The sequence below is a fragment of the Scyliorhinus torazame genome, chromosome 16, assembly GCF_047496885.1.
Source record: "Scyliorhinus torazame isolate Kashiwa2021f chromosome 16, sScyTor2.1, whole genome shotgun sequence".
NCBI lineage: Eukaryota > Metazoa > Chordata > Chondrichthyes > Carcharhiniformes > Scyliorhinidae > Scyliorhinus > Scyliorhinus torazame.
The window spans coordinates 126,785,848-126,813,165 of record NC_092722.1 but is presented as its reverse complement, the minus strand read 5'-3'; the positions used below and the strand labels follow the sequence as shown (position 1 = coordinate 126,813,165).

Below are 27,318 nucleotides of genomic sequence, written 5' to 3'. Positions count from 1 at the left end.
GCCCCGAAGGACAGACACACTAACATACCGGATATTATACCAAGGTAGTTACAGATACTATGCTTGTTTTACAGAACTCCAGAAGCTCCAGGACCGGAGAAAACAGAGAACACAAAGACAGAAAAAGAAAGAAGACAGCCATGAGGACTTCTTTCATTGTGATCAAGATTTTTATACTGAACATTTGGTTGTGCGGGAACGCGGACCCCATTACTTCAACCCCCCCCGCCGTTAATGTTTCACTGCCCCGCAGTACCGAGGGCCCAGTCACCAGCCACGCTGCACTATCCTAGTGTGCCAAGTTCATAACTTGGTACTCCCTGTCGTACGTTATTGAAGCACTATTAGCGTTGGCAATACTCTGCTGTGCAGTACAGACTATGCGCCTCCGCAAATGGAGAAGGAGAACGTACCGCGCTCGAACCCCGGTATATCGGATCCAATCCCCTATGTTCGGGTATGACCAGACCCCAGTCCCCCGCGACCTATAATACAAAAATAAAGAACAAGCACTTGCGTTTTCCTGTAAATAAAAGATGTACAAAACTGCCTTACAATAAGAAAAAATGTATGATTCTGAGCTTGACTGCCAAGCCAGGAAAGAATATATGGAATGTTATGATTGTTGTATGTTTTAGAGAGATAGGATGATGCAATGCTTAATGAGTGTATTTAGGTAATATTAGAGGTTCCAATTTTTTAGATACATGCCCCTGCCTGACATAGCACCCTCAAGAATTGTTTAGGTAAATCTTTGTGCATAGCTAGGGTCATAATAGTGGCCATGTAGGAGGTATCCCCCCCCCGGTCAGGGGACGGAAAGGACAACATTTATGTGATCCTTCACGCTTTGCGTTAGGATCACCAGGAGGGACTGTAGCCACCTAAAATGGCTGATTCCCTATTAATTTGGCCAAAACCCGATTTAAAATGGTTAACCGAAAATGCTGATGGGAAAAGCAGCCAACAGGACACAAACGGACAGCTGCAGACAATAGCGTATTCGACTCTGGGGAAGTCGGCCCAGATCGATACTCAGGACTATTAGCAGCACATCAACCCAGATATCTGCAGTTTAATCGGCTATCCCCGGGAACAATTCCAACATATTAGCAATTGAATGCCGGGCCAGACCTGTCGGCGCCTGCAGTGGCCGAAACAAAGACAGGTGAACGACCACCCCCCGATCGAGGAATCGCCCCATTATTGGAGCATATCGAACCCAGTGATTGGGAACAAGTCCAATCACTTGGGACTCAAGGGCCGCCCCGAGAGGCGGGAAGCCCCTGGGCCCTATAAAGTGAGGGGCCAAGTTCAGATCTCTCTCTCTCTCTCTCTCTCTCTCTCTCTCTCCCTTCTTTGCCTGCTCGCGACCTTCGCAAGAACCTTCAACAAAGAACCGTAAGTTTGACTCCAGCGATCGCTACCCGATAAAGACTCCTAGCCATCGACCCGTATCAGCCTTTTGAATCCCACGGGCCAGATCCGATTCGATAAGACACTCGTTTCCCTGACCTGGTGGGCCCTTCCTAAAGTTAAGTATTGGCCAGTAGTGGTAGGTTTCTATTTAGATAGTAGGATTATTGTGTAAGCATTAATTGTTGTATATAATAAATGACCGTTGACCCAGCGGGGGGGATGATAGAGGTTATGCGAATTTTGAGGGGGTTCGGGGATTTCTCTGGGTATAGGCTAAACATGGGGAAGAGTGAATTATTTGTGGACCCAGCCGGGGGGGGGGGGGGTGATAGAGGTTATGCAAATTTTGAGGGGGTTCGGGGATTTCTCGGGGTATAGGCTAAACATGGGGAAGAGTGAATTATTTGTGATACATCCAGGGGACCAGAGTAGAGAGATAGAAGGCTTGCCTCTAAGGAAAGTGGAAAGAAACTTCCGATACCTGGGGATTCAGATCGCTAGGAGCTGGGGAACCTTGCACAGACTTAATCTGACACGGTTGGTAGAACAAATGGAGGAGGGCTTCATGAGGTGGGACATGCAGCCTCTATCGCTGGCGGGCAGGGTGCAAGCAATTAAGATGATGGTCCTCCCGAGGTTCTTATTTGTATTTCAATGTCTCCCTATACTAATCACCAAGACATTTTTTAATAAAATAGACAGGAGCATCACGAGCTTCGTGTGGACAGGGAAAGTTCCGAGAGTAAGGAGGGGGTTCCTTCAGCGTAGTAGGGACAGAGGAGGATTGGCACTACCGAACTTGGGCGATTACTATTGGGCCGCCAATGTGGCAATGATACGTAAATGGATGATGGAGGGTGAGGGAGTGGCCTGGAAAAGACTGGAGAGAAAGTCCTGTAAAGGGACGCGTTTAGAGGCGCTGGTGACGGCGCCGCTACTGATCTCACCTAAAAAGTTTACCACGAACCCGGTGGTGGCGGCAACATTGAATATCTGGGGACAGTGGAGGCGACAGAGAGGGGTGCGGGGAGCCCTGGTGGGATCCCCAATCAGGAACAACCATAGGTTCGCCCCAGGAAGAATGGATGGAGGATTTCAGAGCTGGTACCAGTTGGAAATTAGGAGGGTGGGAGATTTATTTATAGATGGGACTTTTGCGAGCTTGGGAGCATTGGAGGAAAAGAATAAGTTGCCCCGGGGAAATTTCTTGAGATATATGCAGGTGAGGGCGTTTACTAGACAACAGGTGAGGGAATTTCCGTTGCTCCCGACACAGGGGATACAGGACAGGGTGCTTTCAGGGGTGTGGGTCGGAGAGGGCAAGGTGTCAGAGATTTACCAAGAGATGAGGGAAGAGGGGGAGGAGTCGGTGGGCGAACTAAAAGGAAAGTGGGAAGAAGAACTAGGGGAGGAGATAGAGGAGGGTATGTGGGCTGATGCCCTAAGCAGGGTAAATTCCTCTTCCTCATGCGCCAGGCTTAGCCTGATTCAATTTAAGGTGCTACATAGAGCACACATAACGGGAGCAAGATTGAGCAGGTTCTTTGGAGTGGAGGACAAATGTGGGAGGTGTGGCGGGAGCCCGGCAAACCACGCACATATGTTTTGGGCGTGCCCGGCATTGGAAGGGAGTGATTTCGCGGGTGGTGAAGGCCCGGGTCAAACCAGGCTGGGGGTTAGCTCTATTTGGAGTTGCGGAAGAGCCGGGAGTGCAGGAGGCGAAAGAGGCCGACGTTGTGGCCTTTGCGTCCCTAGTAGCCCGGCGCAGGATCCTACTCATGTGGAAGGAGGTGAAACCCCCCGGACTGGAGGCCTGGGTAAATGATATGGCGGGGTTCATTAAACTGGAGCAGATAAAGTTTGCGCTGAGAGGATCGGCTCAAGGGTTCACCAGACGGTGGCAGCCATTTCTCGACTACCTAGGGGAACGTTAGAGGGAAGACAGATGACCAGCAGCAGCAACCCAGGGGGGGGTTTAGTTTAGTTTAGGTCAAAGATAACGGGGTTTTGTTACTTATGTATTGTTAAAAATTTCTGTATTATTGTTGCGTTTGCTTTGTAAGAGGGGAAAAATTGTTGTTTGGGAAAAAAATTTCAATAAAATTATTTAAAAAAAAAAAAATGACCGTTGATTTCAATCTTACTAAGCGGTGTGCTGACTTATTAATCATAACTCGAGCTTGAACCACGTGGCGGTATCAGAAAGATACCACAAAGGTGACATAATCAGAGGTAATAAAACTAAGGCTAAAATGAGCAACAGTGTATTAAAGATTTGGACTCAACTACGGGAGGCATGATTGGGAAATGTGCAGATGACACCAAAATTGGTCTTATAGTGGATAGCGACGAGGCCAGCGCTTGTCTCCAGAATATCAGTGGTTTGGTTGAGTGGCAGAAACAGTGGCATATGGGGTTCAATCCAGAAAAGTGTGAGGTAATGCGTTTAGGGAAGGCAACTAAAAAAAAAAGGGGATACTTGATTAATAGGAGGCTATTGGGAGGCATAGCAGAAGTGAAAGACTTGAGAGTCCATGTCCACCACCTCTATATTGCATGGCAAGTCGATAACGTATGGAATGCTTTCCTTAATTGGACTAGGTATAGAATACAAAAACCAGGATGGAATGTTTAAAATGCTGGTTAGGCCAGAGCTTGAGTTTTGTGTACAGTTCTGGTCACCACATTACAGGAAGGACATAATTGCCAGTGGAGAAAGTGTGGAAATTTACAAGAATGTTACGTGGGCTTGAAAATTGCATTTGTGAGAAAAGACTAGAGCTGGGTTGTTTTCCATGGAACAGAGGAGGCTGTGGGATGAACTAGATTGTGAGAGGCCTACATTTGGTATAAAGGAAAGACCTGTTTTCCCCGAGCTGAATGGTCAATTCACAGATGCATATATTTAAGGTGATTGAGAAAGGTTTAGAGGTGACATAAGGAAAAATCCTTTTTAACCCAGAGGCTGATGAGTGACTCGAAGTCATTGCCGACATTGGTGGTTGAGGCTGAAATACTCAACTTATTTAAAAGGTAACTAGATTTGCACCTGAAGTGCTGTAACCAGCAAGGCAAGGCTATGAATCAGATCCTGGAAAGTGGAATTCAAATATGCAGCTAGTTCCTTTTTTTTTCTCCCTTGGTCGGCACAGACGTGATGGGCTGAACAGCCTCTCTTTGTGCCATAATTCTTCTGCCGTTTTAAGAATTCCCAATTAACTCTTAAACTTGGACACCCATTTACAAATGAACAGCACAATTAGGAATGCAAAGGTACAGTATTTTAGTTCTTTCGGTCTCTTTCGGCTCCTGGAAGAATTTGCTTTGTTGTTACTCAGCAGTGAAATTTTACTTGCATAAAGCAGAAATTACATCTGAAGATATAATAATCATTCAAAAAAGTAACATCACATTTATAATGAAATGTGCAACTTTGAGAGATGTCAGAGGAAATGTTCATAAGTAAATAAATACCCATTTTGTGTAATATCTTTAAGTGCCTGATTTGTTTTTTTAAGGATTTATTCAGTAGGTCTCACTAAGAGTTAAAAGCCTATAATGTTGAACAATAGCATTTATTAGTAACACATAACTATTTGCATATGTACAAAGTAAAGCCCAAACTAGGAGCTAATTCCATGCTGACTCCAAACTTGAGTCTCTCCATACAACTCTGCCTCCTGTCTACTATGATATCTGTCTGAACATCATACCGTGGGCGGTTGAGGGAAGATGACTGGTTACATCTTCCAGAGAAGAAAACCCGAGGATTGGCTCAGGACGCATGTAAGTGGATTAGCCATCAAAAACGAACTCCTCAACCTGAGCTCCTTGATGCATCAATGAGCACATCATGACCCTCCATCTACTTGCCAAGAACCAGCAGGCAACGATTATCATTGATGCCAATGATGAGCCCAAAGAAGGCTTCTACTCCATCCTGGACATCATACTCGCCAACATTCCCAAGGAAAATAAGATAATCCTCCTTAGGATATTCAATGCCAGGGTTGGAAAGGGCTCCCAACCTGGAACTGAATAATCTGAAAGGAAGAAGTTGGGAATTGTGACTTCAACGGAGGTTTCCTGCTCACCAAATGCGTGGAACCCCAGCTTGTCATCTCTAACACTGTTCTGCCAAAAAGACAAGTTCAAGACGTTCTGGAGGCATCCACAATCAAAGCACTGGCACATGATCGACTTGGTCATCGTCTGATCCCAAGACCAAAATGATGTCCTCATCACCAAAGCGATGACCAGTGCAGATGACTGTTGGACAGGCCACCGCTCATCCCCTTGTTTTGTGTCCCTCAAACTCCACCGGAAATGAGGAAGATGACGAAACAGTTTTCAGTGGCTTAAAGAGCTTCCAGCAATCTCTTCTCCAAAATCTCAAAAGTTCATTGAAAAAAGAACTAGGGAAATCAAGAACCAATGATGGACTGAAAGCTAAGTAACTGTAACTCCTCACCCACAAGCACGACACCTGGGGCTGCTTCAACGTCACCAAAGCAATATATGGACCCAATGCTGTAGGCTTCAAACTGGTATCGAGTGGAGAAGGAATCCTCTTCGAAAATCAGCCTTCGATGGAGAGAATACTTCAAAGAACTCCTCCTATTTAAACCGAGATACAATCAGATTAGGATGTGTTTGAGGAAATCCTTCAATTCCCCATCAAAGGTGATTTTGGTTGACTTCCGGTGGCAGCATGTCGAAAGTCACATACTAGGTAGCTCCCACCTCGGTACTTTTCTGGCCCTTTTGCCCGGCTCCCAGGGAATTTTGGTGAACAAACCCAGCCGTGAATGTGTCGATGAAATGATTTCAAAGAAGGCTTGTGGAAAGAGAAATCATGTTAGGAGTGGAAACCCTTTTGACAGATTCGGGAAGTCCGCATGGCTCACAAGGAAGGAAGCCGGGGGAGTCAACTCCAGAGGGTGGCAGCCATTCCTATTACGGTGGATATGTTGGCGGGGGTACTGGCCTCTGGGTTTGAGAAGCAATTTTGGGAAACACTTTTTATAAAAAAAAAAAAAAAAAAAAATAGGGACAGATGATGATGGAAACCCTCAAAAAATCGATTGAAGAGGCACTTGGTCCAATTTGGGAGAAGGTGGAGAAAATCTCTGATGCTGTGAAAAAGCAAGGGGTGGGGGGTAGTGAAAGGAATGGAGGGAACATTGTTGAGACACAGCGAACAAATCACCCTGCTGGAGGAGATCATGTTGGGGAGAGAACCAAGATCTTGAAGGCTAAAGTTGATGACCTGGAGAACAGATCAAGGAGACAGGACCTCAGAATCGTGGGATTGCAGCGATCCCACCACCCGGGAAACACCTACCCAGTGTGTGGCCACAGATGCAGATCTAGCAACGCAAGGACCCACAGAATTCATGACCAAGTAACACTGATCTTGGGTGAACAATCAAATCAGTTAATGTGTGATCGCTGAAGAAGATCCATTTTGTGCAATATTGTCTTAACTGCCTGATTTATTTTTGTAAGGGTTTATTCAGTAGGTCTGACTGAGATTCAAAGGCTTGTAACATTTCTAGCATTTATTAGTAAAACGTAACAATTTACTAATGTACAAACTAATTCCTTTACTCTGAGCTAAGCCCGTGTTGACTCTAGACTCTCCATACAATTCTGCCCCCCTGTATTACTGTACATACTAATTTGTTATTTACTGAAGAATGTAAATGACCTGGAAGGAGTTCAGAGAAGGTTTAAACCTGAAATGGGTGGGAAATCTTGTGAGAAAAGGTTAGCCAGATCAGGCTTTTATTTACTGGAGTTTAAAGAATCCAATGTGATTTGATTAATGCAAGAACTTGAGGGGTCTTGACAAAGTGGATGTGAAAAGAATGTTTCCATTTGTGGGAGAATTTAGAACGAGTTATCAGTGTTTAAAAATGAGTTGTCCATTGACCAATGAGAATTTCTTTTCTTTTTGAGGGTTGTGAGTCTCTGGAACTATCTTCCTCAAAACATGGTGGAAGCAGAATCTTTGAATATTATTAAGACCGAGGTAGGTAGATAGGTTATCAACAATCGGGGAGGTGGGGAATGTAGAGTTGAGATTACAATCAGATCAGCCATGATCTTATTAAACAGCAGAACAGACTCGAAGGGCCAAATGGCCTAATCCTGCTCCTAATTCGTATATTCACATGTAGGTTGAGATCACTTCTGATGAGAAGTTGAGAGATGTAGCAAGTACAGACAGAAAATTAGGAAGGAAAGAACAAATCCCTTTGGCTTGATCGCAAATATTAATATGAAGGCTGTGTAATTGGTTGAGCAGATTAAAATGCTTCATCGGAGCATTGGCGTTATAGGTAGGGCTCTACGTCGTATTCTCTATGTACCTTGCATAACTGCTATAGACCATTTTATTGATTTAACCTTGGTGCTTGACTGGTGGCGCACCTGTGCAATATTCTATTGTAATCTGAAATAAAATTCAGATGTAGAATGGAAGCTCCTCAACTGCTAGGCCAGCCTATTAAAAGGCATAATGGAAATTATTTAATTCTGGTTCCATTTGTTTTTCTTTATCTGAATTCAGCTGCTTAATTTACAGGATGTCTCTTTGTGATCTTGCGGGATCAGAGCGGAATACAAAAACCAAGAATGCTGGGGAAAGATTGAAAGAAGCTGGAAACATCAACACTTCTTTGCTGATCCTTGGAAAATGTATCAATGCATTGAGACATAACCAAATTTCAAAGTAAGAGAAGCCTCTCTCTCTTCCTCCCTCTCTCTCTGTCTCTCCCTCCCCCATTATTTCACCTCTTTTTACCCCTGCCCCCACAACTAATTCTTGTATCATTCACAATTACAAAATAAGATTTTCATGTTCTTTCACTGAAATAGATTAAAATTGTAAATGTATCTTTTTTGATTTAAAAAGATAAATGCCCTACGGAAGTCATTTAGATTTTTGGTAATGTAATATGGAGCTGGAATCATTTATTTACTACAGTTGCTAAATTAAGGCGGACTCATCAGTTTACCTGGCATCCTGCTTTTTGCATTTTTCCTCTAATTCAGCTCTAATGGATGAGATCAGTAAAGAAATTGAATCAACTAGCAGAGACCCACAAAACATTTGTGGTCAAATTTAGGCTACTAAACCGGTTCCATTATCTTATCTTCCCCAACCTGCTATGCCAGTCTCATCTTTCCCATAATGTTTAACTATTCTAATTTCCAGTGAACCATTCTGATTTGTGTCTGTAGTTTTGTTACATACAGAATACATGACATCCCTAATCATAGTGTGATCCTTTATATCTCATGGAACCAATGCAAACATGCCTTCACATACTAGCCGTTAATTCTTTGCTTACCAAAAGCTCATACAAACACAAGTATAGTACTGAATTATTCCTTACACATCTGCATTTCTCCATTTCTAATTTCTTATTGTAGAAGGATTATAATATGAAACTAATTTGTATTCAACTTTTATGCAAACATTTTATTTGAACATGGATTTTTAAAATCTAAAAATTCCTTTCACAGGAAAATGGACTGTGATGGTCTCGGCTTGCTCTTAAACTAGTTCTCTAATTGTCATTGCGATGCAAGTCTCTTCCGTGATCAAACAGTTGACTATTGATGTTAAGCATAAAGTGTGTTGGAGCACATTCTTAGGACAAAAATCCTGGGAACATTTTCCTGTAGTGTGTCCTTCATTATCCCACACAATTAACAGAAGGTGTTCTGAAACAAAATACCTTTTAATCATAGAATTTACAGTGCAGAAGGAGGTTATTCGGCCCATCGAGTCTGCAGCGGCTCTTGGAAAGAGCACCCTACCCAAGGTCAACACCTCCACCCTATCCCCATAACCCAGTAACCCCACCCAACACTAAGGGCAATTTTGGACACTAAGGGCAATTTAGCATGGCCAATCCACCTAACCTGCACACCTTTGGACTGTGGGAGGAAACCGGAGCACCGGGAGGAAACCCACGCACACACGGGGAGGATGTGCAGACTCTGCACAGACAGTGACCCAAGCTGGAATCGAACCTGGGACCCTGGAGCTGTGAAGCAATTGTGCTATCCACAATGCAACGTGCTGCCCTTAAGAACAAATTAATCTGCACTATATATTTCTACCGTAATCCATGTACCTATCCAATAGCTGCTTGAAGGTCCCTAATGTTTCCGACTCAACTACTTCCACAGGCAGTGCATCATCATAGCTGGAAGGCTGCCAACGATGGCAATGTTACAAATGCCTAATACACTTGTACCAAATTTCTTTTTCTCTTATTTAATGAAGGCATTAACTCATTGAAAATAAACAACAACTTTGCTGACAATTTCTATCCTACAATACCTGCCGATTAGAAACATTACCACTGTTTTTAATCTTTTGGCATTATCATAGATTATCATAGAATTTACAGTGCAGAAGGAGAACATTCGGCCCATCGAGTCTACACCGGCTCTTGGAAAGATCACCCTACCCAAGGTCAACACCTCCACCCTATCCCCATAACCCAGTAAACCCACCCAACACTAAGGGCAATTTTGGACACTGGACAATTTATCATGGCCAATCCACCTAACCTGCACATCTTTGGACTGTGGGAGGAAACCGGAGCACCCGGAGGAAACACACGCACACACGGGGAGAATGTGCAGACTCCGCACAGACAGTGACCCAAGCCGGGAATCGGACCTGGGACCCTGGAGCTGTGAAGCAATTGTGCTATCCACAATGCTACCGTGCTTCCCAAAAGTATCTTTTAAAGTGTATCTACTGTTATAATATATGAGAAGCAACAGCCAATTTGCACAAAGCAAGGCCCCCACAAACAGCCATATCATACATGACCAGACAATTTGTTTGAGGTGTTGGTTGAGGGCTAAATATTGCCCAGCATCACTTGCTATTTAAATATATCATGGGACTTTTAATATTAGCTGAAAGGGCATATGGGGGCTCAATTTATATCCAATCACATCTGAAAGAAAGCACTGCTGGTGACACTGCATTGAAGCTCTTGTCTAGGTTAGGTGTGAGAATCTCGTGTATAAGGTTTGAATCTAGACCGATCTGGCTGGAGAGTGCTAGAACTGAGCCACTCCTAGCTGGTGCCAAAAAACAACCAGCCGTTGGAACTTTACGTTTCAACTCCATTTTATGCCCAACTTTAGGTTTGTGTGCCATAGTTTGATTAAAACTCCTTTTTCCCTCTAGAATTATTGGAGATTCCACATCCCATTCATGCTGATGACATGCAGTAGCTCCCGTGCTGTACTGCCAAACTCCTACCTCCTATTTCAATTTTGTCAAAGACCAAGACATTTTTCAAGTGCATCTAATCTCCTTTACCCCTCAGTTCCACTACTAAGTAAATCTAACTAAAGCTGGTAGTTGGTGTGGGTTTCCATGTAGAATTTGCTAACATAGATGGAGATTATTTGGCCTAACCTGTCAAGTGTCAAATTTAGTTTCACACCCCAGATTTTTCCCCAAAATTCTGCACATCAGGGGCGGGATTCTCCACAATCGGCGCAATGTCCGCTGACCGGCGCCAAAAACGGCGCGAATCAGTCTGGCATCGCGCCGCCCCAAAGGTGCGGAAGTTTCTGCATCTCGAGAGGCCGAGCCCTAACCTTGAAGGGCTAGACCTGCGCCGGACTGATTTCCGCCCCGCCAGCTGGCGGGAAAGGCCTTTGGTGCCCCGCCAGCTGGCACGAAACTGACTTTGCCGGGTGGCGCATGCGCGGGAGCGTCAGCGGCCGCTCACGGCATCCCCGCGCATGCGCAGTGGAGGGGGCCTCTTCTGCCTCCGCCATAGTGGAGACCATGGCGAAGGCGGAAGGAAAAGAGTGCCCCCACGGCACAGGCCCCCCCCGCGGATCGGTGGGCCCCGATTGCGGGCCAGGCCACCGTGGGGGCATCCCCCGGGGCCAGATCGCCCCGCGCCCTCCCCCAGGACCCCGGAGCCCGCCCCCGCCGCCTTGTCCTGCCGGTAAGAGAGGTGGTTTGATTCTCGCCGGCGGGACAGGCATTCCAGCAGCAGGACTTCGGCCCATCCAGGCCGGAGAATCGCCGGGGGGTGGCCCGCCAACCTACGCGGCACGATTCCCGCCCCCGCCGAATATCCAGTGCCGGAGAATTCGGCAACCGGCGGGGGCAGGATTCATGCCAGCCCCTGCCGATTCTCCGACCCGGTGGGGGGTCGGAGAATCCCGCCCCAGGTCTTAAAAGGCAATTGCACTTGTGCTTAAAATTTGTATCAAATCTGATTTTAAACCTTTGGTTGTGGTGTGTTCCACACTAATAACCCTCTCTAGAAATGTATCTTCAGTTTCCCCTCTAGTTCTTTACTGAATTATTTTGAATCACTTGCTTCTAAATTTCTTGCTAGATAAAATAATTTGCCGTCATATACTCGATAAAGACCCTTTATAATATTCACTTTGGATTCCCTTTTAACCTCCTCTCTTGGGAGAATAATCTCAGCTTCAACAACTGCATCATAATTGTACTCCTTCCTTCCTGGAATCACCCTAGAAAACTTCCCTTGCATTTTCTCCTGAAGCGTGGTTTTCTGATATTGTACACTCTATTCAAACTGATACCTAACTCTTTAGCATGATTTTCTTGTTTTATTCAATCCCCAGTTTATCACCTCAATTTCTGCCACCTTCAAAAATTTGTGAATATCGGGTGGTCTTGCTGTATACTCATCTCTCAGTTTGATGCCGGATAGAATTCAAGGATAAATCTTTCCAGCTTCCATAGTAGAGAATTACAGAATTCAATCTGTAAAACCTCAGGAAAGTTCATCAAATAGAATTTAATTTAATCAGCGGTGTAAATCCAGTTACCTTAATTTAATCACTGAAATTACATATCATGTCTATTGTTACAAAACATCAAAACTTCCAATTCATTATTAGCAATATTACAAAAGATCAAATGTATAGAATATTTGACCAATTAGCATCTATTTATAGGGAAGCAAAGGGTTAGTGGACAGATCAAAACTGGTCTCTGTTTTTCTACATTCTTTATTTGTCTCCAATGCAAACAATTTTTCCAGAAAATATTTGTAAATCTCACACACACATTCAATGCTCTTAAGCCTGTTACCAAAGCTTAGAAAATTATCACTGAGCATAGTGTATATAATTGAAATTTTGTGTTCAACTTTGGAACATAAGCAATAATGTAGACTCGGTGGGCGGCTGAAGGGGTTTTTAAACGTTGCGCCTCTGAACAGATTGATTTTCAGTTTATGTGCATCAGATTTCAAAACTCTTGTATGCTTTTGAAACTTTTTTTGCAATTTTTACTGAGGGGAAAGAAAATAGTATTCAAAGCTTACACAAATCTGAAATCTAACACTTAAAATTTTTAATTTTGCCACTGTTAAATGTGAGGGATGGTTCTTGTCAGTGAGATCTCAAAAGAGAATGGAGAAAATTAATAACACAGTGGTTACTGAAAATAATGTATACAAAACAATTAGATTTGTGACTTTTTGACACCCATCGCTGTGACCTGTACTCCCTGATTAACTTTCATTGTGCACAAGGCACCATTTCCACTGCTGATTGTTAATTTATCAAACCTTGCTAGGGAAACACCAAACTTGCTTGGGAAACACCAGCCTATTTGAAAAGTTTTGTTACATTTTACTTTCTCCTTATCAAGTGAGTCATTCCCAAGAGTGAGCACAGTCTTTGAACGTGATCAATTTCAGTTTACGCCTGTCAATGACTGGAATGAGGAATGACTAAAACTAACTAATTTTATTTCTGTGGATGCTTCTCACAGAATGGTTAAGGCTCTGTTGACTGATGCTCTTACTTGCTAAACTGTTAATTCTCTGACTGCTAATCGGCACTTTATTATTTTCATGTTTAAGTTAATTGTATTGTTGTGTACTTTCTGTTGTTGCGGCGTTGGCCTCTTGGCCAGGTCATTATTGTAAATGTGAATTTGTTCTCAATTGGCTTACCTGTCTAAATAAAGGTTAAATAAAAACGAATTCAAGTTTCTGTAAAACCTTTTTTCTTGTGTTTCTCAGGACCCACAGCCATGTTCCATTTCGGGAAAGCAAGCTTACTCGCTACTTCCAAGGATTTTTCTCCGGAAGGGGAAAAGTTTGTATGATTGTTAACATCAGCCAATGTGCTTCTATGTATGATGAGACACTGAATGTATTGAAGTTCTCTGCAGTGGCACAAAAGGTGAGTTTTGTGAATTGATAAAATTGTGCTGTCTAATCCATAAACTCTTCAGTTGCACAGCTAAACATCTGCCAGGTACCCATCATGACCGAATTGACATTGCAGATATGTAAAGTTTAACTACAACGCAGGAAAAAAATATTTCCGATTTGTTTCTTTTGTTTAGTTGCTCAACTATGAGAAAAATGAATTGTGATCAATTTGAGTCTGAGCGTTGTTTTGATTGCTTCCTTGTATCAACCGCATCAAAATCCCTTCCCTGTGGCTGCTCTGAAAATCACTTGAATTTAACCAGTATTTGGTTAAGAGTTTTGAAAGAAATGAAACTCTACGCTGAACCATTATTCTGGCCAACTGTCAAATCTTACATGGGCGGAAGAATTATTAGACAAAAGAAATAACACTAGATGGAGAATCGAAAGCAATTTGCCAGAGACTGTTTTTCATGCACATGGTCAACATTCAGATTTTCAATGTTTGTACATTATTCCTTCACCTTCAATTAGTAAGCAAGTTAATGCAAACTAAGGGACTTCCATGCGGCATGTAATGAAGTGATCGCACATGTGGGAGTTTCCACCAGAGATCATGATTTAAACCCTTTTCACCTGGTTGGCGATGGAAATCTGAGCCCAAATGTTTGTTTAAGGTGATGGTTTATGTGTCCCACACTCAGTACTAAGCTGGGCCACAGAAAAAAGAAACAGTTTAAAGTGGAGGCTTTGAGTGCCTTGGGGCGGTAAGAAAATGGCAAAGGGGCTTGCAGTGCCTGGAGCCACCCTACACACGGTTTAGCTGTGGAACTGCAGGACCCGTTGTCGAGAGCTCTCTGGAGACCTTGAGAAGGTGATCGAGGCAGCGATTTCCTCGATTAGAGGGGCCTGGCTAAAGTGGGCGAGGTGGTGAAGCAGCAGGGTGCGGAGCTGGAGGATGTGTGGGTTGCTTTGTTGAGGCAGAGTGACCAGATTGCATCTGTGGAGGTTGCAAGGGTGATGGCCGACAACAGGGCTAACGTGGACGACCTGGAAAGTCAGTCGAGAAGGCAGAATCCGGAGTGTAGTTGGCTTGCTGGAGGGCCCAAATCTGGCTGTTCTGGAAGATGGTGGGGGATGGGGAAATGGAGGACCCCCTGTTGAGTTTTGTTGCCTTGTTGTTGCAATTATATTCTCAGAACGGCTGGTGTCTTAACTAGAATAATGATTTAATTGATGAAGATGTGGAAGGGTTACATACAGATTAATTTGCTCTGGAACTACCTGATGTGTGACTGTCCTGGTGTACGCCTTACTACCAACTGAAGAGTCTGCCACATCACGTGACCAAGATCTGATGCCACCAGTTGGTTGAAGGTCACATTGCTAACTGCATACAATACTATTCACAGACATATCACCACATCCCCCTTCCTTTGGAGATGTTTACATTTATATACAGAGACATTCTTTGTCATATACAGAAACAATGTTGCATGTGTATTGTTATAACCTGCCTACTTACGATTGGCTGGGGACTAATGACTATCCCACAATCCTGTGGGAGTATGAACTTCCCCAATGAGGGGGGCGGAGAAACTCCTAGTATAAATAAGCTGGCCAGTTCAGGAACCAGCAGGAAGGAGAAGGTAGCAAGGGAAGTTACTGCTACTGTTATATATATATATATATATATATATATATTGTTATAGTAAATAAATGTTATTACTTTGTATCCTTAAAACTCGTGCTGGATTCTTCGTGGCCCTTACAAAACTGGCGACGAAGGTAAAAGTGAATAGCTGTCTACACTGCTGAAGCCACCTCCCTGGATTTTTGTTGGATACAGGTTGGAAGTTGTTTTCTATTATACCATGCCTCTGTACGGACGTTTGGATGTTTTTGATGCTGCGCTGGAAAGCTGGAACCAGTACACACAACGGATGCGTTACTATTTCCGGGCAAACAATATCACTAAAAACGAGCGCCAGGTGGTCATATTGCTCACCGCCTGCGGCCCGCATACGTTTGGGGGTGATTAGGAGCCTTACGTACCCAGCTGCGCCGGACACCAAAACGTTTGACGATCTTGTGAATATAGTGGGGCAACACTTTAACCCAACCCCGTCCACGATAGTCCAGCGTTACCGGTTTAATACCGCTGAGAGGACCCCTGGAGAATCCCTTGCCGATTTTTTTTATCCAGGCTACGTGGGATTGCGGAATACTGTGACTATGGTGAGACCTTGTCAGAAATGTTACGCGACCGTTTGGTTTGCGGTATTAACAATGCAGCAATCCAGAGAAAGTTGTTAGCGGAGCCAACATTGACTTTTCAACAGGCAATACAAATAGTCTTGTCCCGAGAGCGCGCAGAGCGAGGAGTACAGGAGCTACAGGGAATGGAAGTGCATGCCTTGGGGCGCAACCCTTTCTGCCCAAAAACGCCCCCCCCCCCGCACTCCTGCGGCACCTTGGGCAAGGCAACGTCCGGACCGACGCCAGTGGCCATCGGACATTCCTCCCCGAAGGGAGCCTTCTCCAGAGCCAATGGATGAGGAGCCATGTCCGTGTCAGACTTGTAGGCGCCGACCCCGTCGCGGACAGCGGTCCTGGGGACGCCAGAGGCGCCGTCGTTCCGACCGAAACTGGGACCAGCCCAGAGGCTGTACCTTCCATGTGGATGAACCTGCGGCGACCACTCCTGAGGACGTGGAGACGGAGGACGACTGCCTGCAGCTGCATTGTGTGGCAGCTCCCCGTGTGGCCCCCATTAAGGTGACAGTACGGGTCAATGGCCACCCGCTGGAGATGGAGTTGGATACTGGCGCAGCGGTCTCCAAAATCGCCCAGAGGACATTCGACCGCACCAAGCAGGGTATACAGGCCCTTACATTAACTGACTCACAGGCCAAGTTGGCCACCTACACGGGGGAACCACTGGACATTGCAGGAACTACAATGACCCCTGTTGTCTATGGACGCCAGGAGGGGCGTTTCCCACTTATCGTAGTGCGTGGCCATGGGCCCAGCCTGTTGGGTCGGGACTGGTTGCGCCATTTGCGGTTGCAATGGCAGCACATCCTCCAAACAGTTTCTGGAGGGTTGACTGAGGTGCTAGGACGATACCCAGAGGTATTCCAGCCTGGTTTGGGGAAAATAAAAGGGGCCGTAGCCCGTATCCAAGTTGAACCAGGAGCCACACCGCGCTATTTCCGGGCGCGCCCAGTGCCTTACGCCTTGCTCGAGAAGGTAGAAGGGGAGCTCACTCGTTTGGAGAGTTTGGGTATTATCAGGCCCGTCCGTTTTGCTGACTGGGCAGCACCAATTGTACCAGTAATGAAGCCAGATGCCACAGTTCGTTTGTGTGGCGACTATAAACATACAGTGAATACAGTTTCCCGACTCGACCGATATCCAATGCCTCGCATAGAGGATCTCTACGCGAAACTTGCAGGTGGACTCTCATTCACAAAATTAGATATGAGTCACGCCTACCTGCAGTTGGAGCTGGACCCTGCCTCCCGACCATATGTAACAATTAATACACACCGGGGCCTGTACGAATATACACGGCTGCCCTTTGAAGTATCCTCTGCATGCGCAATTTTTCAACGTGTTATGGAGGGCATTTTGAGAGGTTTACCACGTGTGGCTGTCTACCTAGATGACGTGTTGATTACAGGGACGTCGGAGCAAGAGCATTTGGAAAATCTGGAGGCTGTCCTTAGACGCCTTTCCGAGGCTGGAGACCGTTTACGTCGCACAAAGTGCGTATTTCAGGCAAAAGAAGTAGTCTACCTAGGTTATCGGGTGGACCGCGAGGGTCTGCACCCCGTCGCAGAGAAGGTGCGTGCAATTCAACATGCCCCCACCCCGACTGACACTTCGCATCTTCGTTCTTTTCTCGGTCTCGTAAACTATTACGGGAAGTTCCTCCCCAATCTGGCAACTACGCTGGCCCCCTTGCACCTGCTGCTAAAGAAAAATCACACCTGGGTTTGGGGTCAGCCGCAAGAAACCGCTTTCCGGCGGGTAAAGCAACAATTGTCGTCGTCTGGGTTACTAACCCACTATGATCCGGGAAAGCCTTTGCTCGTCACATGTGATGCATCCCCGTATGGTATTGGGGCCGTCCTGTCCCACAAGATGGAGAACGGGGCCGAGCGACCGATAGCTTTCGCCTCCCGCACATTGACTGCAGCGGAGAAAAAGTACGCGCAGATCGAGAAGGAGGGCCTGGCAGTGGTTTTCGTGGTGAAACGCTTCCACCAGTATGTGTACGGCCGCCATTTCACTATCGTGACTGATCATAAGCCCCTGCTGGGACTCTTCAGAGAGGATAAGCCAATACCGCCCATTGCTTCTGCACGGATCCAACGCTGGGCTTTGTTGCTTGCTGCATATGAGTATTCTCTGGAGCACAAACCAGATACGCAGATAGCAAATGCCGACGCACTGAGCCGATTGCCTTTATCGACCGGCCCCATGTCGACCCCCACCGGTGAGGTGGTTGCAACTCTAAATTTTATGGACACCTTGCCTGTCACGGCATCACAGATCCGTGAGTGGACCCAGACGGAGCCAGTCCTGTCAAAGGTTCGGCACATAGTCCTGTATGGTGGGCAGCATAGACAGCTCCCAGGCGAGTTGCGGGCATTTTCCTCCAAGCTGTCAGAGTTCAGCGTGGAAGACGGCATCCTCTTGTGGGGGACGCATGTGATTGTCCCGGAAAAAGGCCAGGAGCTGATATTATCAGACTTGCACAATGGGCATCCGGGCGTGACCAAGATGAAAATGTTGGCCCGGAGTTATGTCTGGTGGCCAGGCCTCGACACCGACATTGAGAAGGTGGCCCAAAACTGCTCCATTTGCCAGGAGCATCAGAAGCTTCCGCCGGCCGCGCCCCTACGTCACTGGGAATGGCCAGGGCGGCCTTGGGCACGCTTGCATGCAGATCTCGCAGGCCCTTTTCAGGGATCCATGTTCCTTCTACTAATTGACGCCCAGTCCAAATGGCTGGAGGTGCATAAGATGCAGGGGACAACGTCCTGCGCAACAATTGAAAAGAGGCGTTTATCGTTTAGTACGCATGGCCTCCCCGAGGTGCTGGTCACGGATAATGGCACTCCATTCACGAGTGAGGAGTTTGCTAGGTTTACAAAGGTGAACAGCATCCGCCATATCCGCACTGCCCCTTACCACCCGGCTTCAAATGGGTTGGCAGAGCGTGCAGTGCAGACATTCAAAAGAGGCCTAAAGAAGCAGTCTTCCGGATCAATGGACACGAGACTGGTTGGCTTTTTGTTTACGTACAGGACCACCCCCCCATGCAGTGACTGGGGTAGCTCCCGCAGAACTCCTAATGGGCTGGAGACTCCGCACCCGCCTTAGTATGGTTTTCCCAGACATTGGCGCGAAAGTACGCCGCACATGAACGGCAGGGACAGGGATTGTCTCGGCATCGTCCGATTCGGCAGTTTGCGCCCGGTGACCCAGTATTCGTGCGGAATTTTGCTGGTGGTGCCCAATGCGTTCCTGGTGTAATCTTTCGCCAAACGGGCCCTATATCTTACCAAGTGCAAGCCCAGGGTCGTCTCCAGCGATAACATGCAGACCACGTCCGGTCCAGAAGATCTTCCCCTCAAAAGATTCCCCGCCCCCGGAGCTCATTTCAACAGCCGCAAAGACCAGAGACAAGGGAAGGTAGTCCTCAAAATCTTCCACTGGTGCCTCACTCGAAGCCTGCGCAGGTCGTTACGGGACCAAATGGAGATAGAGACGCTGACATGACGGAGGCAGCAGACTCTGACTCCGAGATGGAGACACAGGATGCATCAGAGGGGGAATCCTCGGGTCCACGGGCCGTGGATGTACAACCGCGCCATTCATCACGGAAGCGCCGGTCTCCGTCTCGTTACACGCCACCTGATCCAGCGCCGCGTGCAAATGGCGTCCGGCCTGTGGCCAAACTAGTCCGACGCCTTCCTTCGCCAGGGTCTTCGGTGGATTCCTTGGACTTTGGGGGGGGGAAGGATGTTATAACCTGCCTACTTACGATTGGCTGGGGACTAATAACTATCCCACAATCCTGTGGGAGTATGAACTTCCCCAATGAGGGGGGCGGAGAAACTCCTAGTATAAATAAGCTGGCCAGTTCAGGAACCAGCAGGAAGGAGTATGTAGCAAGGGAAGTTACTGCTACTGTTATGTATATATGTTATAGTAAATAAATGTTATTACTTTGTATCCTTAAAACTCGTGCTGGATTCTTCGTCGCCCTTACAAAATGTATGTACAGATTTAACTGCGCATTAATTTACATGATATGTTGATTTAACTGTGATTAATTTACATGATATGTCTGCTGCACGTGTCCTTTGTGCACAGCTCATTGGGCACCTCCAACTGGATCACTCCACTGGTCATCTGAGGTCTTGTCAGCGTTCTGGAAGACAGGTTTCCGTGCCAGTCCTTTGTGCCTTCGCCTTTTGATGTCATGCGCATTGAAACCTGGCATTCTTGTTGGCCATCCCTGCGTCTTCAGCTTCTTCCGTTTCTTTGCGCAATGCTGTTTGCTGCTGCGTTGTGTGGTCTCCGGTATGTAGACCACGTTACCGATGTCTTCCTGCTTGGTGTTCACGGTGGGACTCACGGTATCCCTCACTCTCCTTCTCTTCCTTTTTTTTTTTTTGGTTTGTTTTTGCATGCGACTTTGGGACTTGTGCTATGACCGTTCCGCCTGTCTTTTTTGAGAGCAATTTTGTAACTACTCTGTTTTCGTTTGGATTTGGTGGCACCTTTCTTGTCGCTGGCTATGCCATGGAAACAGTAGTTTGTGAGTCGTCTGCACAGACATCTTATGTTGCCGTGCTTCCGAAGGAGTGTGCAGTGGTGGTCAGCAGTTTCAACGCCCAGCTGCAGTGTCACCTTTTGGTATCTGGGTTAGATCGCACTCTGGTGTCTGGATTGCCTCACGCTCTGGTATCTGGGCTGGATTAGCATCCTCAGCGTTGGGCGTTGCCCCTTCATCTTGTGCTTGAGCCCCCAGTGATGGCTCCTGGTCACTCGAGATTAATATGCACAAATCATCATCTTTTCCAGAGAGACCATCATGTGATAGTATATACGTATCGTCCAATGCCGCTGAACTGCATCCAGACTCCGTACCAATTGTCGTCGTGGAGCTGCATACGGCTCATTCTTGTCATGTACTATTATGTATCTATCATTCATCGCTGTGGAACTGCATAAGGATATAGTCATTTGCTCCTCTCATTTCTCCTTCAGTGGAGTGGTCTCCAATATCAAGTCCACTACCGGAACTTTTTCATAGGGCTGCGATTGTTCCCCATATGCTTCTGGAGCTAGTTTCTCCAGAATGGATACTATACCTTCTTCGTGTTTTTAGTGTGTTCGGAGCTACATCGTTTTCCTCTGAGGTATGCGCTATTTCAGTCTTACTGTCCATCTCTGTGTGCGCCATCTCGGAGCGTTCGCACTTCTCGGTATCCGGCACAGACTGGCAATCCTGATCACCTAATCATTTCCGCCAAAGCACCGACCGAGCGCTGTACAGGCTCCCTCACTGAGTTTGCCAACTCTCCCGCGAAACAACCTTACTAGCATTTCATATTTGTCCCGCTTCGGCTCATCCTCTGAACGTTTTGATTGTTGCATGGCCTTTGTAACTTTTATCTACGTACTAATCCTCCGAGTCAGTATCATCAGCAAAGACTTCTCCTGTAAAGTACAACATTGCACATGGAATTATGTGTTCACACAGGAGTCGACCGATTTCAAAGTTGGCAGAGAGTCTTGCTGCAGAACGTTAATATTCCATGCTGTAGAGCTTCTGAAGAAATTAAAGAATGAGTCATTTGGTACAATTTACATTACTGTTTGCGAGTGCTCCGACCGCTATGCTTTGGCTTCATTTTAATGGTGTTCAATGTGACAATTTTCCTTTTCTTCCAGTCGATCTGCCACCCTGTGTATCCCGTGATTTCTGTTTCATCACAGAATGAGAATTCACGCTCATCAGGCTGCATTTTCAGCTTGTATGCTTATGTAATTACCTAGTTTGTAAAATATTCATTTGGCTTAAACTTAACTCCAGAGTGAAGCTCATTGGCTGTGTGCGCTCTAAACATTTAACGTTCACACCTTGAAGATGCTTTTATATGGGCTCATCATGCTCCTGTATCAAACCACGGAGTATATATGCCTTCTTGACGACTTAACCAGAAGTCTGGAATTCCCTTTGGCTCTTCCAAGTGCCTCATCAGATTTGTCGTCTTCCACCTGGACTTTCGCTTGCTTCTCATCGACTGAGTATTTAGTTGAGCGTCGCAGTAACCATCTGGCCACTCGCTGTCTGGATCATACAGTCGCTCACGACTATGCAGAAGGGTCCCTTCACTTTTTTTGGTCGCCTTCCACATTGTGGGAGGCATTGAAGGTGTTTGTTAAAGGGGAGATCATCTCTTTTAAGACTCACAAGGAGAAGAGCGAGGGTGGAGAGGTGGAGGTTAGTGGGTCCCATCTTGGAGGTGGTCAATCAGACACCGGAGTTATTGGCTCATAGGAAGAAGCTACATTTGGGGTTTGGGCTGCTGTCAATGAATAGGCTGTAACGTTCAGGGAGGGGGGCTTTTCATGAGATCAGGGTAAAGACTAATCGTTTGTTGGTGCACTAGTTGAGGCAACAGACGGTCTCTTGGGAAATTGTGCAGGTCAGGGACATAAGGTGGGGGGAGGGGGGTGGGGTGGTAGTATAGATAGCGTGGTCTGTAGCCTGGCCAAGGTTAATGAGGCGTGTGGTATTATCATACATGATGGTAATGCAAGGGTTAATGACATGTATACAGATAGCCACTAGAGGGAGCTAGTCCTATAAGTATATAAGAGATTATGCTTAACCTTGTGGGACAGAAGGTTGAAGAAGGTAGTAGACTGAAGATGGAGAGAACAGATGGGTAGGATTTAAACTGGTAGTGAGTTGGGAGCTAGATGTAGAGAAGAGTAGTTTTAGTTTATATGGTATTAATCGACTGTTTGTTTCTGAGGGATAAGTATCAAACCCAGTTAAGTAGTGTTTTGTTTGTCAACAAGACGTTGTCGGACTTCCGGTTGCGGCTATGCGGAGCTAAGTCGCACATTCGGTGGCTCCCGCAAAAACTGACTTTTGGGCTCTTTTCAGGGCCCCCAACGGCACTTTTTCGACGTTTCCCGGTGTGGGAAGGAGTCTATAAACAGCTCCCCATCAGTATATGGCTTCAACTAGGAGCGGGGCGACAAAAAAGGTGGTGGTGGACCCGAAGAACGTGCGAGGGAAGAAGGACAAAATGGCGGCGGGCGGAGACCAGGCAGCGTGGATGCAGTGGGCGGAAGAGCAGCAGGAGGGTATCCAGCGCTGCTTCAGAGAGATTAAAACGGACCTGCTAGAGCCGATGAAGGCTTCTATTGATAAGCTGCTGGAGACACAGACGGCCCAGGGGGTGGCGACCTGCAAGGCTCGACAAAAGATCTCTGACAATGAGGACGAGATCTTAGGCCTGGCGGTACGAGGCGCTCCACAAGAAATGGCAGGAGCGGTTCGAGGCGATAGAGAATCGGTCGAGGTGGAAGAATCTTCGGATTCTGGGCCTGCTGGAGGGGCCGGACGTTGGGGCCTATGTGGTCACCATGTTGAACTCGCTGATGGGAGCGGGGTCCTTCCAGGGGCCCCTGGAGCTGGAAGGGGCCCATAGAGTGCTGGCGAGGAGGCCCAAGGCTAACGAGCCTCCGCGGGCGGTGCTGGTGAGGTTCCATCGGTTCGTCGATCGGGAGTGTGTGCTCAGGTGGGTCAAGAAGGAGAGGAGCAGCAGGTGGGAGAACGCGGAGGTTCGGATATACCAGGACTGGAGTGCGGAGGTGGCGAAGAGGAGGGTTGGGTACAATCGAGCGAAGGCGGCGCTGCACAGAAGGGGGTCAAGTTTGGCATGTTGCAGCCGTCGCGACTGTGGGTTACCTACAAGGACCAGCACCATTATTTTGAGTCTCCAGAGGAGGCGTGGGCCTTTGTTCAGGCCGAGAAGTTGGACACAGATTGAGGGTCGGGATGGGTGATTGGGGACTGTGGTTGATATGTTATGTTTATTTTTGTTTCAAAGGGGGGGCCTTTGTATTGCTCCGGGTTTCTTTTTCTCTGTGTTTTTCTCTTTTGGGTCGGTGAGGGTGGCTGGGGCGGGTTGGGCGCTGTTTTGGTTGGGTTGGTCGGGGGGGCACTTGGAGGGGGGTAGGTAAACGGAACAGGGGGGGTGGATGGCGGTGAGATGGGGCCCCGCGGGGGAGGGGGAGGCCCGAGTCAGGTGTGAGGGGACCGGGCCTGTAAAAGGAGCTGCGACCGAGGTGGCGTTGCCTGGTAGGTGGAAAGCGCGGGCTTTTTCCCGCGCTGGAGAGGGCGGGACCGGGGAAGCGAGGGTTGTTTCCCGCGCTTAGAACGGAAGGGGGAGGGGGAGAGCCTATGGATGGGGACGGGAGAGGAGGGTGTGCCATGCAATGGGAGGAGTCGAAGGAGAGGCGGGATTGGCCGGGGTCAGCAGGAGTTCGCTGACTTGCGGAAATGCAATGGGGGGAGTAAATCAGCTAGGATGGGTCCTAGCCGGGGGTGTTGGGTGGGGGGGGAATCGAGTTGCTGCTGCTATGGTCAAGGAGGAGATGGAGCGAGTGGGGGGGGGGTCGAGACGGGGGTATGCCGCTGTGGGGAACGGGCCGGGTGCGGACGCGTGGCTGGCCGAAGAGGCGGTCGTGGCTAGTGTGCGGGGAGGGGGGTGGGTAGCCCCCTGATCCGGCTGATAACCTGGAATGTAAGGGGACTGAATGGGCAGGTTAAGCGGGCCCGCGTGTTCGCGCACCTGAAGGGGCTCAAGGCGGATGTGGTTATGCTCCAGGAGACACACCTGAAGGTGGCAGACCAGGTAAGATTGTGGAAAGGGTGGGTAGGTCAGGTGTTTCACTCGGGGCTGGATGCCAAAAATCGAGGGGTGGCGATCTTGGTGGGAAAGAAGGTGTCATTTGAGGCGTCGAGCATTGTGGCAGATAATGGCGGTAGGTACATAATGGTAAGTGGTAAGTTGCAGCGAGAGAGGGTGGTACTGGTCAATGTGTATGCCCCGAACTGGGACGATGCGGGTTTTATGCGGCGTATGTTGGGTCGGATCCCAGACTTGGAAGTGGGGGGGGGTCTGATAATGGGGGGGAACTTTAACACGGTGCTGGATCTGGCACTGGATCGCTCCAGGTCTAGGATGGGTAGGAAGCCAGCGGCGGCTAGAGTGCTGAGGGGGTTTATGGACCAGATGGGAGGGGTGGACCCTTGGAGATTTGCAAGGCCGGGGGCTAGGGAATTTTCATTCTTCTCACATGTCCATAAGGCTTATTCCCAAATCTACTTTTTCATCTTGAGTAGGGTGCTGATAGCAAGAGTGGAGGATACTGAGTATTCGGCAGTAGCCATTTCGGATCACGCCCCGCATTGGGTGGACTTGGAGATGGGGGAGGAGAGGGACCAGCGCCCACTGTGGCGCTTGGAGGTGGGGCTGTTGGCGGACGAGGAGGTGAGCGAGCGTGTCCGAGGAAGAATAGAAAGGTACTTGGAGACCAACGACAACGAGGCGGTCCGAGTGGGGATGGTATGGGAGGCACTGAAGGCGGTGGTGAGGGGAGAGCTGATCTCCATTAGGGTCCACAAGGAGCGGGGGGAGAGGGAGGCTGGTGGGGCAGATGGTGATGATGGGCAGGAGTTATGCGGAGGAGCCCGAGGAGGGATTGTTGAGGAAGAGGCATAGCCTCCAGGCTGAATTCGACCTGGTGACCACCAGGAAGGCGCAGTGGAGGAAGGCCCAGGGGGCGATTTAAGAGTATGGGGAAAAGGCAAGCCGGATGCTGGCGCATCAGCTTCGGAAGCGGGACGCAGCTAGGGAGATCGGGGGAGTTAAGGACAGGGGAGGGAGTGTGGTGCGGAGTGGAGTTAGCATCAATGGGGTCTTCAGGGACTTTTACGAGGAATTGTACCGATCCGAGCCCCCACGGGTGGAGGGAGGGATGGGCCGCTTCCTGGACCAATTGAGGTTTCCAAAGGTGGTGGCGGATTGGGGTCCCCGATTGGGCTGGAGGAGCTGATCAAAGGGATAGGAAGCATGCAGGCGGGGAAGGCACCGGGGCTAGACGGTTTCCCGGTCGAATTCTATAAAAAATATATTGACCTGTTGGGCCCGCTGTTAGTTAGGACCTTCAATGAGACAAGAGAGGGGGGGGGGGGGCTTTGCCCCCGACGATGTCCCGGGCATTGATCTCCTTGATCCTGAAGCGGGACAAGGATCCCCTGTAGTGTGGGTCTTACAGACCGATTTCCTTGCTAAATGTAGATGCCAAGGTACTGGCGAAGATCTTAGCCACGAGGATTGAGGATTGTGTGCCGCAGATCATCCATGAAGACCAGACGGGGGTTTGTGAAGGAGAGGCAGTTGAACGCAAATGTGAGGAGGCTTTTGAACGTTATCATGATGCCGCCGAGGGAGGGGGAGGCGGAAACAGTGGTGGCGATGGACGCTGAGAAAGCCTTCGATAGGGTAGAGTAGGGGCACGTACGGGAGGTGCTGAAGAGGTTCGGGTTTGGGGAGGGATTTGTCAGGTGGGTTAGGTTGTTGTATGAGGTCCCGATGGCGAGTGTAGCCACAAACAGGAGGAGGTCCGAGTACTTTCGGTTGCACCGAGGGACGAGACAGGGGTGTCCCTTGTCCCCCCTGCTCTTCGCACTGGCGATTGAACCCCTGGCTATGGCACTGAGGGAGTCGAGGAACTGGAGGGGGTTGGTGCGGAGTGGGGAGGGGCATAGGGTGTCACTTTATGCGGACGACCTGCTGCTGTATGTGGCGGACCCGGTGGGAGGAATGCCGGAGGTAATGAGGATTCTTATGGAATTCGGGGACTTTTAGGGGTACAAGCTCAACATGGGGAAGAGCGAGCTGTTCGTAGTTCATCCAGGGGACCAGGAGAGGGGGATTGGTGAGCTCCCACTAAAAAAGGCGGAGAGGAGCTTCAGGTATTTGCGAATCCAGGTGGCCAGGAGCTGGGGGGCCCTGCATAGGCTTGATTTTACAAGGCTGGTGGAGCAAATGGAGGAGGAGTTCAAGAGGTGGGATGCGTTGCGGGTCCTTGGCGGGTAGGGTGCAGTCAATCAAAATGACAGTGCTTCCAAGGTTTTTGTTCCTGTTCCAGTGCCTCCCTGTGTTTATCCCGAAGGCTTTTTTCAGGCGGGTTAACAGGAGTATAATGGGGTTTGTGTGGGCGCGAGGGACTCCGAGGGTGAGAAGGGTGTTCCTGGAGCAGAGCAGAGATAGGGGGGACTGGCGCTGCCCAACCTCTGTGGATACTACTGGGCTGCCAATGCGACAATGGTGCGCAACTGGGTGATGGAGGGGGAGGGGGCTGCATGGAAGAGGCTGGAGACGGCGTCTTGTGTGGGTACGAGTCTGGGGGCGCTGGCAATGGCGCCGCTGCCGCTCCCTCCAATGACGTATACCACGAGCCCGGTGGTGCTGGCTGCCCTTAAAATTTGGGGGCAGTGGAGGCAGTACAGGGGGGAAGTTGGGGCCTCGGCGGGGACCCCATTACGGGGGAACCACCGGTTCGCCCCAGGAAGAACAGG

The 27,318-nt window shown here is 48.2% G+C and overlaps 1 protein-coding gene across 5 annotated transcripts in view; it reads left to right on the top strand.

The window, feature by feature from the left end:
- kif20bb (kinesin family member 20Bb) overlaps positions 1–27,318 on the top strand; it is a 167,223-nt gene that overhangs the window by 45,287 nt on the left and 94,618 nt on the right. For all 5 annotated transcript variants that reach the window (XM_072479017.1, XM_072479018.1, XM_072479019.1 and 2 more), the window contains exons 11-12: positions 8,009–8,155; positions 13,491–13,653. In XM_072479017.1, the coding sequence (XP_072335118.1) occupies positions 8,009–8,155; positions 13,491–13,653 (310 nt within the window). The remainder of the gene's footprint in view (positions 1–8,008; positions 8,156–13,490; positions 13,654–27,318) is intronic.